Source organism: Podarcis filfolensis, assembly GCF_964270895.1.
Source record: "Podarcis filfolensis genome assembly, chromosome: 3".
In the NCBI taxonomy this organism is placed as follows: Eukaryota; Metazoa; Chordata; class Lepidosauria; order Squamata; family Lacertidae; genus Podarcis; species Podarcis filfolensis.
In genome coordinates, this window is record NC_139606.1 from 11,381,525 (window position 1) to 11,394,726 (window position 13,202).

The window sequence follows — 13,202 nt, forward strand, 5'->3', positions numbered from 1 at the left end:
GCTAAGTACGGTAATTGTATAACTGCACTGCTTATCCATCTTTGCAAGGGAAGAAGATGGGGACCTTCTTGGCTTAGCCTATGCAACCTTGGCTGACAAGCAAGCCCACCAAATCCAGCTGCCCCTGATAAATGTCACTGTATTTCCTTGAAATTAAGAGAGTGCCAACATTTCACTGACGGCAGTTAAGCTATTTTTTCTTTGGAGTATTCAATAAGGCTACATTCTAGTTATGATTTAACTTATGTGTTGCTTTCTTCATTTTGTAAACCTCATTGGGAACAGGATTTGAAGGGCGGTATAAAAGTATTTACAATATACAAACCAACCAAATGATCCATGTCTAAACTCCTGAAACAAAATTCTGGATCACAATGCTCTCTTCTCTTTCACTTCAGTTCAAATTATGGTCTATAGTCAAAGTTTTGCAATTGTGAACTGAATCACTTGGTCAAAGCGGGAAAGGGCTATGTCTCAAGAACACATTTATTGACTGCTGATGGAGTTGAAATGACCTTGCATAATTAATAACTACTAATTAAAGGTTTATTTATGCACCTGTAATCCAACTACTAACTGGGTAAATGAGGGAAGGCATGGAACTTGCATACAATCTAAAGTATAAATTCCAATATTAAGTAGTAAGCTCCCAGCCCAAACACAGAATTGAAACGCTTCATAAAAAGTAATTTCGTAATAGTAAACTTTTATAAACTTTGCATTGTTTCCAAAACATAAAAAGCTGATACGCAGCACCTTCTGGTGAAATTCCTGAAACTTCACAATACTTTAGCACAGATACAGCCCTAAGCATTTCCAGTCATAATCTCATTTTTGAATCTTAACGATAAATATTTTGCAGGGTTAGGCCCAGCTGCATTACAAATAAAACTAATGTGGAATAATGTCCAATGGATAATGAGTAAATTAGAAGCCAGGCAGGGGTGGGGAACGTGTGGCCCTCCAATCGCTGCTGGACTCCAACTCCCATAAGCCCAACAAGCATAGTCCATGGTCAGGGATGATACAAGTTGTATTCCAGCAAGATCTAAAGGGCCACTGGTTCCTCACCACTACCACAGTCCATTCCCCAAGGATCACAAAACCCAGCTCATGTGACTGCCAATCATTATGATCTTCCTCTGCACCAGAAAATCAAGTCCACGCCAGAGCTTATTGTGTTTGCAGCTCTTTGTGTTCCCGTATAATTTGAGTAGTTTGCATGGCATTAACCTCAAACAGCACTAATCTGGATGACCCTTGTAAATGTGGGTTTTCATGATATCAGGGTAAGTCCAGTCAGTTGAGGAAAATGGGGTTCCAAACCACTCCACTCAGGGTTGCAAATGATTTGTTTTGGTGTTTTTCAGTGAGTGGATCAAATACCACTTTCTACTGCTCTCCTTTCCCTACCCACTACTTCCTCAATGCTTTCTTTTCCGTCCATGCTCCCAGCTACTGGAGCACTCCTGAATGGAGGAGTCTGTGCGTTTGTGTGCGTGCATATTATTCATTCTTTCAATCCCCTAAATTTGCACAAAACCAGAAAATTGCAGAAGCAAGTCATGTTAAAAGATTTCTACACCAAACATTGTGCAACAATCTGAAAAGTGTCTGCTTTTCATTTCTTTTCCACCTATGCTTTTAACTATTTCCAGCATACTCCTGAACAGAGGAGGACGTCTATAAATGTTTTGATACCTCAGATTTGCCCAAAACCAGAAAATGGCAAAGCTGTGCTCTGACACTTTACAACTGCCTGGCTCTGTATTTTTGCACATTTCTTAAGAAGGGATTAAACCCTAACCCTAACCACTACTACCACCACCACCAAGGTGCATGTTGTGTCGGAACTTAATAGGCATCCTAGAATCAACAAATGAGAAGGCAGGGATAACACAAGAGGGAACACTTATTGGCATGCACGGGAGGGAAACCAAAATTGCTTCTCACATAGAAATCCAAATACATGTGGGTGTGGACAACTCCAGTCTAATTCAAATGGGGGGAAAGTGGGTGAACAGCTAAATAATGCAGAAATGTGGGCAAGCCCTTAATTAGCAGCATTAGTATAGTTTGTAGGTGGAACAAATACCAAGACTCAAAAGCCCTGACTTTCTCCTGTGTTTGTGGCTCTGCCTACCCCCATCCCAGTTTTCTCAGCCACATTCCAGAGAACTGTATAACGACATGCACTCCCCAGGGCTTTATATGCGTGCTTTGTAAATAGTAGGTACCCATGCTACTCTTCAGCATCTCAGAAGAATTTCAAAAGCAGCTTGTAATAAAAGCAGGGTGTGTGCATGCTTTCCCTGCTGAAGTTCTGGGTGTGTGCAAGCCCTTGGGTGCACCTCAAGTAAACTCTCTGGGATGCAGCCCCCATGGGAAGTTGCAGTGCTAGGATATTCTGAACCATGAGAGTATATGCAGGCAATGAAGGGCAAAAGGAGATAGGCCCTGGGCCTAGTTCCAATGCATTTTTCTCGTACTTCCTTGCATAGTCTTACCTCGCCTCCCCGCTTCCTCCAGTTGCGTGTCAAGGTCCCCAAGCCACCCCTCAAATAACTCACAACACACACATAAATTTTGTTTAAGGTTTTTGGCATAATTTTGGCCACAACTTTACTGAAATACATAAATGTAAGTGATTGTTTAGGCATTGGTTAAGACTATCTGTCCCCCCACCTGGGGACAGAACTGACTTCCGGGCACCACCGAAAGCCAGTAAGGGAAAACAATATTGGGGAGAAATGGAGCTGAGGCACAGACCCTCACCTCTCCCCACATGCTCCCCAGGGCTTGCTGGCCCTAGCCCCATTCCAGGGATTCGGATGAAAAGATGGCAAGCCCCTGGATTCCTTTAACGGAATTCCCTTCCCACAGCAACCTTGGAGGGGCAGGCCCAGCCAATCTTAACCCCTCCTCCAACCAATTGATAACCAATGCCTAACCACAACCTTACAAGTTGTGACGATTTGCTACACAGTGGGCAAAAACCAAATGGCACCAGCCAATCAGCCAGATGGACAAAATTCCTACCAGGCCCCTGCCCCAACGGCAGACGACCCCATGAAAGACATAGAAAGGTCAACGCAAAACCCATAAAATTAGGGCGGGTGAGCTGGTGATCCATTGCACACAGTGAAAGAGAAAGCTCCAAAATGCGTTCACAGGATTTAAAACATCTAATCCCTCCCACCAAATTGCAACATAGGATTTACCCCAGCAACCCAGCCATCCAATCGTTGCCACAGGCTTCCTTAGTAATCCTGCCTGGCAACAGAGGAGTGGCCTGGTGGATCCCACCGCAACACGTGCTCTCCATGAGGGAGAACACACTTTTCCATGACTTATACACTGACAGAAAACGTGACACTTAAGCAAGCATTTAAGAAGATCGTGTGGGAATCCTCATATTCCTAATGAGGCTAAAGCGCCCATTGCAGAGGGTGTGGGTTGCTTGTTCAGGACTTCAGCTCAAAAGTGCTCATCAGCTCAGGGTCACAGCCCACATCTTAATTAATTGCATGCAAAATATTGGCAGCATGAATTAATGTCATGCACATGAATATTTATCAATGGGGCATTTGCACTCTATTCCCAGGAACACCAGTGTGTGGCTATGAACAGCGTCAAAGAAATGAAGATGGATTTTAACTTTAGGGTTCATTGTGTTGAAGATAGCCAATGATGATGGGGCAGAAGGCTAGTTCTTCTGGCTGGTTCACATATCTACTTCAGCTCAAGATGGCTTGGGGCGGGGGTGGGGTGTGCTTGTCAAATGGTGGCTGGATTTTGAGTCTCCACTATCCTCGGGATTAAAAATGCTCTGAACATCTGCAAAAATGCTATTTCTTACCCCTCTGAACACTCTAATGCTGCTCTAGAGGTTGATTTCTCAGAGCTGTTGGGCGGAGCTCGTGAGGGAGACATGGCATCATCTGGCACTTGTAGGCAAAAGGGCACAAAAGCCACTAGTGGCCCCAAGGAGGAGAGAGGTTCAGAGAAATTTGTTGCCAAAATAAGGCAGGCTCTAGCAAATGACTGGACTGATGCTCTGCACTGAGATGTTATCCGATCGCAGAGCTGACGTAACACAAATGGCAAATGGCACTTAATGCTAGCCTAACCACTCAATCTGAACTGCAATTACTCAAAATGACAAGTGGAGATCTGGAATTAAAGACTGAGGATCAGTCTTATAATGACAGCTGGAAAAATGTTCATGCATGTGGGATTCTGGAATGAGAGATGGTGTGTGTGGGGGGGGATTGTTTTTATTTTAAATTTGGTGGTTTGAATAGATCACCCCCTCACTTCCGCTGACACTGAATGAGCTCACAGAGTAAAAGGTAAAGGTACCCCTGCCCGTACAGGCCAGTCGTGTCCGACTCTAGGGTTGCGTGCTCATCTCGCTCAAGAGGCCGTGAGCCGGCGCTGTCCGAAGACACTTCCGGGTCACGTGGCCAGCGTGACGAAGCTGCAGTTGGCGAGCCAGCACCAGCGCAGCACACGGAAACGCCGTTTACCTTCCCGCTATAAAGCGGTACCTATTTATCTACTTGCACTTAAGGGTGCTTTCGAACTGCTAGGTGGGCAGGAGCTGGGACTGAACGACGGGAGCTCACCCCACCACAGGGATTCGAACCGCCGACCATGCGATCAGCAAGTTCTAGGCACTGAGGTTTTACCCACAGCGCCACCCGCGTCCCTGTAGGTGGACCCAAAACAAAGGCCTCAGACATGCCTAGGTACATTGTTGCATTTGAAAGATATCAGATCAAAAATTCCACCTTCAATGCCCTACTCAACTTCTTTGAGTTTAAATATGAACCTTCAGTTATGGAGGTGTTCCTGAACCTATGCCTGGAGAACCTGGCCCATCACAGATCTTTCAAATACTACACTAAAAGCTGCAGGAACTACTTACCAGTGGGCTTTCCCACTTCAGATATTGGTGCAAGTGAATGGTAAATGCCTTGGAGCCAGTGATGATGAACAAATGGAAAATATTCTGTATAATCTTGAAATTATCATCCCAGAATTTACATCAAAGGGAAGGTCTGTCCCCTTTTTCTCCTCAGTATGGATGACTCAAAAAGATGGTGGCATTGCTCGTTAATATTATGCTTCTCAAGCCTAAGGCTTGAAGGCATTCAACTTCATTATAAAGCCTTCAGGCTTTTACGACTTCCCAAGGAAGGAGAATGTGTGGAGCACTAAGATAATTCCCCACCCTAGCCCCTCTTTCATCTCCTGGTGGTCCAGAATAAAGTTATCGACAGCTTTCCCTGTCATGACTCAGTCATTTTCACCATGGATAGATAGTTATGTTTGTATTTATGCGTTCCTATGACTCTTGTTATTCTCTCAAGTTTACTCAGTGCAGCTGCTTTACCTGAGATCTGCCATGTATTCAACACTCACACCAAGACTCACAGTATGCATGCTTAATAATTTCCCATGTTTATAATGCCACCAGCCTTCAAAGTTATCTCTCTCAACGTCAAAGGGCTGGGCTCAGTTGTTAAATGCTGTAGGGTGGAATCTATCTTTAAAAAGAACACCCTGATATAATCCTTGTTCAGGAAATGCACAAAAGAGACAAGGAAATTTGGGATTTGTAACTCCTGTATTTAACCCGAGGAAACACAACACATTCAAACTTCCATGAGATAAATGAGCAGAGCTGAAATCTCTAGAGACAGATCACATTCTCCAAGCATACACCAAAATAATTTACTATGAGTTTGGATACAAAGCCTCCAAACTGCTAGCATGAGCACTAAAGAAAAGACGTTCAAGAAACTTGATTCAATGCATACACAACCCTGAAGACCACCTCTGCTATGACTCACCATCAAACAGCCAAGAATTTGAACAATTCTTTCAGAACCTCTACACATCTACAGATCCATCTAAGGATTACATTGACTCTTACCTGTTACGAACTGGACTGCCAACTTTGACTGATGACCTCAGGACCTTTTTGAATAGCACAATTTCTGAAACAGAAGTAAAGTGTGTAATTAAATGACTGAAAAAAGGTAAATTCTTAGGACCTGATAGGTTTACCGGGGACTTTAACAAAACCACATCTGCCATCACCACTGCTGCCTTTATGGATGCTGGCTTGGTCGCTGAAGAAGACAAAAGACTTCAATAAAGTCAAGCAGACCCAAGAAAATTTTATGGAATCCCTGGATAAGGAATTTGGTTTTCTTTGTCAGAAGGGTGAAACTGAACCCATCTTCTTTGAGGGCAGTGAAGATACAACTAAAGTTATGTTGAAAGCAGACATTTCAGATGAGCAGCTCCCCAGCAAAATCACAAAACAGCCTTATTCTTTGTACGGTGGGCCAGGTGTAATATATCTCTACCACTTCACTCCAGAGAAAGGCTCAAAGACAGAAAAACTAGCTAGAGTTATTACTAATAACCTTGTAGATTTCATGAAGAAGAGCATTGGTAAGAGCCTGCAGGCTACTGGGGGAGATTCTACAAATGTTTACACCGGCTGGGAGGGTGGCACCATGTGTTGGGTAGAACCTAAACTTGGTTGTAAGCTGGTCTGGTTGGTTTGTGCCCTCCACACCAACGAGTTACCCTTGCAACACATGATCAAAGCACTCAATGGGAAGACCTTGTCTAACAGCAAGTGGACAGGTAACACTGGAAGACGCCTCACTGAAGAAATCTGCAAAAAAACAACATTACGCTCCCTAAAATGACACACCCTTCCACCACATGTTCTGCTGTACAGTGGACAGGCCTCTATCTGAAGGCATCTTTGGACTAGATGACCCCTAGGGTCTCTTCCAACTCTACAGTTCTCGGTTTCTGCATTCAGAGTAATGGTAAAGAACCATACGTAAGGACAGCAGGGACCCTGAAGTTGTCTATCAACAGTTGGCAGACTGAGGTGGAATGCAGGTCACCTGCTCAGCCTTTCCCATGATGCTGAGTGAGATATATTTTATTCCAAATTAAATTACACTAATTATTTCAAAGTGGGCACCTAACCATATAAATGAGGATGTGCAGAATTGTGTCCTCTTTTTTCCTTTTGTTTTGGTGATGCTTTCCCTCTTGTTTTGTGAAGTGTAAATGGACACCTGGTACAGCAAACAGCCATAGTTAAGGAAGTGTTTACACGGGAGTCGGAGCAGAGTATTCCAAGATGAACCAGAAATCTTAATTCTAATAGAGATTGTGAAGCAAAAAGCACCATTTGGAATTGCAAAGTTGAATGTAGGAAACAAGTATATTTAACAAACTATAATAGTTAGAACTATGAAACGATATGTTTGAAACATTTGACGTGAACAATATTTCAAAACCAAAGCACTGGTGTCTGCACTTGTATCAATGTATTGCAGGGTTGGGAAATCTGTGACTTTCCAAATGTTGCTGGACTTGCAACTCCCATAGTAAAGGTAAAAAAGGTAAAGGACCCCTGGATGGTTAAGTCCAGTCAAAGGCGACTTTGGGGTTGCGCCACTCACCTCACTTTCAGGCTGAGGGAGCCGGCGTTTGTCCACAGACAGCTTTCCGGGTCATGTGGCCAACATGACTAAACCGCTTCTGGTGCAACGAAACACCGTGACAGAAACCAGAGCACACGGAAACGCCGTTTACTTTCCCACTGCAATGGAACCTATTTATCTACTTGCACTGGCGTGCTTTCAAACTGCTAGGTTGGCAGAAGCAACGGGAGCTCACCCCGTTGCAGGGATTCGAACGGCCGACCTTCTGATCGGCAAGCCCAAGAGGCTCAGTGGCTTAAACCACAGCGCCACCTGTGTCCCATAACTCCCATAGTCCCTGGCCATGGGACTGACTGGGTCTAATAGAAGCTGGCAGCCCACCAACATATTAGAGGGCTGCAAACTGTCCCTGATGTACTTACTGCATGCTTGTTTTGGAGGTACAAGCAGAATGCATCCCACTGCATCACAGCAATCTTCAAAGGTGAAGATGCAGCAGTATCTTCTTTGCACTCTGTAATAACACGCTGTGTAGCTGTATTACCTCTCTAACCTAATTCAAAAGCTGGTTAATCCATATATCTATACTTATCCTAAAAGGTTCTCAAACATTTAGCAGGTGCTTTCTCATGCTAGGGTTCTGTCCATGTAATGCAGGATCTGGTCAGTTTGGTCACCTCTAACAGAGCAAGACGACATGTGTGTGCACATTATACTAATTGCAAATGAATAGTTTTACAATATATACAAAACATACACAAACAAAAGCAAGCATTGCCAGTACAGTTGCCTATATAGAACATTTTGTCCTGCCATAATGCAAGTGGAGTACAAAATAGAATGGCATTTTGATGGGTTTTGGCCCAAAATTAGGACCATTTTGTCCCCGAAAAAGCATCCAAGAAAGTTGCTCGCATCTACCTGCATCATGCCATTTTAACTGGAAGATTTTCCACTGTCTTTAAATACTATTGCTACAATATCTATAGTTGGAGGCTCTCCTATTTTTAGCTGTTCTTAGGTGTTACATCAGCCTCATATTTTCAAAGAAAAAGTGGCCCTTGCTTTGTTGTTGTTATATTGGTACAACCTGTGATCTTCTACCACTGAGTGCAAAATAACTTAACTAGCCAGTAGAAATTAGCCTGAAACATCTTAAGACTGCAGTCCTCTAACCAGCAACTTTTTTATTCCTCCCTCCCAATTTTGCACTTTTTGTTGCTTAACCCTGAGGAAAAGTTCTGTGAAGTTCAGAAGCTAACTTACATCTTTTCAACTTTTAATTGGTCCTAATAAAATTATTTCTGTTTTGATCGCCCCCCCCCCTGCAAAAAAAGAAAGAAAGAAACCTGGACCAACAGGGCTGCCGACATTTGTTTTTTGAAAAGCACGTTTCTTGCATGCAATTAGCTTGTGTCAGGAATGTTATAATGTGTTTCCTGGATTCAGCTCAATCTTAAGCCTGGTTGTCTTCAATTTTTCAGGTCTGCTCTCCAGGAGAATTGCATTCATGGACATACCCCAACACATCTGCAGATAAGTGTTGAGGAACTAGACACCGGACTGTTTCTAAGGGCAGGCTCCTGTTATTCAGTTTCAGTAATGCAAGTGTTTTAAGGCACAAGTACAAAATTCAAGTACAAAGCAGCAGGACACCCAAGTACGTAATGTTGGAACAATTAGACGCATGTGCCTGACATGTGCCGGACACATGTGCTGTGCAGAAGTCCCAAAGCAGTTCTGCAAAGTGTATGTTTTTGTATTCTCCTCCTTTTTATTCTTCAAATTCACATACTGACATTGGAAGTGGTCCTAAGACTTGTGAATTCTTGCTGCCTTCCCTTGTACAACTACAAAGAGTTATTGTTATCCATCACATCACCAGAGTAAAAAGCAGGGGTGGCCAAACTGTGGTCTTCCAGATGTTGTCAGACTCCAACTTTCATCAGCCCCAGCCAACATAGCCAAGGATTGGTAATTATGGACAGTGGAATCTGGAAACAGATCAGTCATTCTGGAGTCAAGGAATAGTATGGATGATATACATTCAAGTGGCGTCCTTTTACTGAGCATGCCTAGTTTTCATTGGGGGCTAGCTGGTGTTTCCACAGGCACCCTTACTGTTCACCCACCCACCCACCCACCCACCAAGAATTGCTTAAAGGTAAAGGGACCCCTGACCATTAGGTCCAGTTGTGACCGACTCTGGGGTTGCGGCGCTCATCTCGCTTTATTGGTCGAGGGAGCCAGCGTACGGCTTCCGAGTCATGTGGCCAGCATGACTAAGCCGCTTCTGGCGAACCAGAGCAGCACACGGAAACACCGTTTACCTTCCCACCGGAACGGTACCTATTTATCTACTTGCACTTTGAGGTGCTTTTGAACTGCTAGGTTGGCAGGAGCTGGGACCGAACAATGGGAGCTCACCCCATCACGGGGATTTGAACCGCTGACCTTCTGATCAGCAAGCCCTAGGCTCTGTGATTTAACCCACAGCGCCACCCACGTCCCATAAGAATTGCTTATATTTCTGCAAATCTTGGGGTTCCAACAAGCCTCTTATGTATGGACAGTGTCGTTACAGCAGTTTAAGTATCCACACTCACCTTCAAACTTTGGAAACAGAGGGAATTATTTTTCTTATCCCTTCCAGCTTTACATTTGATAGATCTTTGCTCGATTGTTTTGATGAATTTCAATGGATAATTCTTTGGTTATGTGTGCAGACTGTTTCTAGGGTATGTCAATGTGAGAGTCAATTTGCCAAATGCAAATTGGCATCCTTCTGAAATTATTCTTGGGGGAGGGTGGAATCTTATTCTCAGGAGTGGACACACGAAATTGCAGCACAGAGACACCCACCCACCCAGAAAATCAGCTTAAACACCAGAACCCAGTATCCACATTTGCAGAAACATAGCATCAAAAGCACACATAACAAAATAAGATGCAAGGCTGGCTGGCTGATCTTTACAAAGTATTTTCTGCAGGGAAGAAACCGCATAATATATTCAAGATGTCAGGGGTTAGCCGTAGTGCACGTGAACCATGCTGTGAATGCCTCACCTTTCACTTTTACTGCTGTAATTAGATTACAAAGTTTTTATTGCCATTTTAAATTCTTCCTTTATAGGTTGCTACCCAGCTATGGGCTGTTTTTTTTCATCACACTTGGAGCTCAGCGTATTTAATTTTTGCTCCTACAATGCTGGATTAACTCTGAAGGATTGTTGAAGTCACAAGTCAGTCACCCTTGCCCTCCTAATGGGATCTCACTGCTAGTACATGACCCTGAAGTGTAATATATACAATCAGCTATATTTATTGGTGGTGGGAGTAAGGAGGGAAGTGGGAGCAGCTGGATTGCATAAACATCGAGACCATTTGTCCTGCCTACAGTAGCCATGACATGTTTAGACTAGTGTGACACAGCCCAGCGAAAGCTTCTTTCCACTAGTGGTGTATGATGAACTGATAAGGAGATGATACCTTGGAGGACAAAAAAGGTTATGAGAAAGGATACCGTGGGCTTAAGGGGTAGAAAATTAGTTTCCAGATTGTAAATAGTTGAAAAGTGGTGATGGAGGTTTGAGGAGAAACTCAAATGTAAACCTCAAGGCTTCAACATCTAGCCTAACTTTTCTGTTTTCCCTCTCATAACCTCCACCTCCGACTAGCTTGGCAGGAGAGTTCTAGACAACTTGAAAATTTGCAAACTATTTTGTGACAGTTTGGGTTAGTCCTAATAAAGGTATTTCCCAGCTGTGGATTTCGGAGAGTGCCCCCTCCCTGTGCTTTATGGCTGCCTTTATTTTTTATGTAAACAAGGGCATGTCAAAGAGATTCTGGAACTCTGCAAATCAGGAACTGGAGAAACAGCAGCATTTTTACTGCCTCTTGTCGCAAACTATTCCACTTGGATGTATACATATTCCAGTCGGGTCAACAAGAATGGCTGCTTGCTAAAAACAACACCACCACTGCCCTAGAGTTCAGACAGTGGGCAGCCTTAACCTGCAACTCCAAAAAATAAAAATAAAAATATCCAAGAAGACAAATTCAAAATATACTGAGCGGCAATGCTTAGCATTATAAATATGTATAAAATGAACACCAGAGGTTTTCAGGCATTATGACAAGCAGAAGTTGTCTTTTGTACTAGAGCTTTAGGTTCAAGGCAAATTGGTTTCCAGCAAGTATATATTGCATATCCTGATCATATACCTGACCGATACATGTTTGCACTAACATAGTGCTACCTGAAACAAGATAATGTTCTACTCTGACAACAAGACAACCTGTTAATGGATTTGGACTATAGCTTTTATGGAAGCTTCTTAAAGCAGGGGTGAGAAGCTGTAAGCTGTCCAATTGTTGCTAGAACCTATAAATGGGTCAACATGCATCTACGATCTGGGCAGGAGAGGAATCAATAGTTACAACTTAACAGGGCAAGAGAAGATAAACAACTTGTGTCCATTTCCTGCATACTTTGTAATTCTATCTCATTGTATAAGCACCCTAGTGAATCAGTGGTGAAAGCCCTAGGTTTTTTTTTTAGCTTAACGTGTTTGGTACCCCAATCATGGGAAGCAGGTGGCACTGTGGGTTAAACCACAGAGCCTAGGACTTGCCAATCAGAAGGTCAGAGGTTCGAATCCCCGCGACGGGGTGAGCTCCCGTTGCTCGGTCCCTGCTCCTGCCAACCTATCAGTTCGAAAGCACGTCAAAGTGCAAGTAGATAAATAGGTACTGCTCCGGCGGGAAGGTAAACGGCGTTTCCGTGCACTGCTCTGGTTTCGCCAGAAGCTGCTTAGTCATGCTGGCCACATGACTGTACGCCGGGTCCCTCGGCCAATAAAGCGAGATGAGCGCCGCAACCCCAGAGTTGGTCACGACTGGACCTAAAGGTCAGAGGTCCCTTTACCTCTACCTTTACCCCAATCATATTTATTTATCAAGGATTTAGGAAACCAAGCAGCTGCAAAATCTAAAGAGAATTGTAGTGCAGATGTGATTATGAAAATGTCCTCAAATGCTCAGTTAGAGAGCGCTGTGAGCTCCTCTCATCGTCAGGGTCTGGATCTGCCAGTGACTCATGGACACTGGCTTCTGGAGAAAACAAGACACGTTCCTTTGTCTGAACAGAACCTTCCCATCTGGAATGTGTGGTGATTAAGATAAAGAATTTCACATGGCCACAGAATAACCGAGAGTCCTGGGCTTGTAAAATACGCCATTTCCTCCATTAATTGTGTCCACGTGGAGTTGTAACCAAGTAGCTGGAACAAATAAACCTGAAGCAATATTGTTTCCCTTTAAAAAACATTTCACTTTAATTTCTCTAAGAGGTTTGAACCCATTAAAAATAGACCATCTCCCACGGGAGCTTTTGCTCACCTTCCCGATCACATCACCTTAGCTATGCATGCTGCAAAGCTTATCCACAGCAGGGAGTATATATTAGTCTATTAAATGCTTACCATTAAACCTCAGGGTGACCTGAGCTCCTGAAAGCAGCTAACCTATTGGTACAACAGCAGTAGGCTTACCTGCCCCTCCTACGAAACAAAGGTTACCCTCGTGTAAGAAAAGAAAGCAGGTGAAGGGGAAATTCAGTACCAAACCAGAGCTAAGGCCACAGTCACACCATTTATTTAAAGCACTTTTGTTTGTTTAGTCATTTAGTCGTGTCCGACTCTTCGTGACCCCATG

The 13,202-nt window shown here is 43.6% G+C and overlaps 1 protein-coding gene and 1 long non-coding RNA gene across 2 annotated transcripts in view; one reads left to right on the forward strand and one right to left on the reverse strand.

The window, feature by feature from the left end:
• The window catches only part of LOC310759499 (uncharacterized protein), a 402,944-nt gene that overhangs the window by 203,916 nt on the left and 185,826 nt on the right, over window positions 1-13,202 (reverse strand). Inside the window, exon 3 of the mRNA XM_083606809.1 lies at window positions 5,942-6,005. Within this exon, the coding sequence (XP_083462935.1) occupies window positions 5,942-6,005 (64 nt within the window). The remainder of the gene's footprint in view (window positions 1-5,941; window positions 6,006-13,202) is intronic.
• LOC310759521 overlaps window positions 1-13,202 on the forward strand; it is an 856,102-nt gene that overhangs the window by 4,810 nt on the left and 838,090 nt on the right. The window lies entirely within an intron of this gene.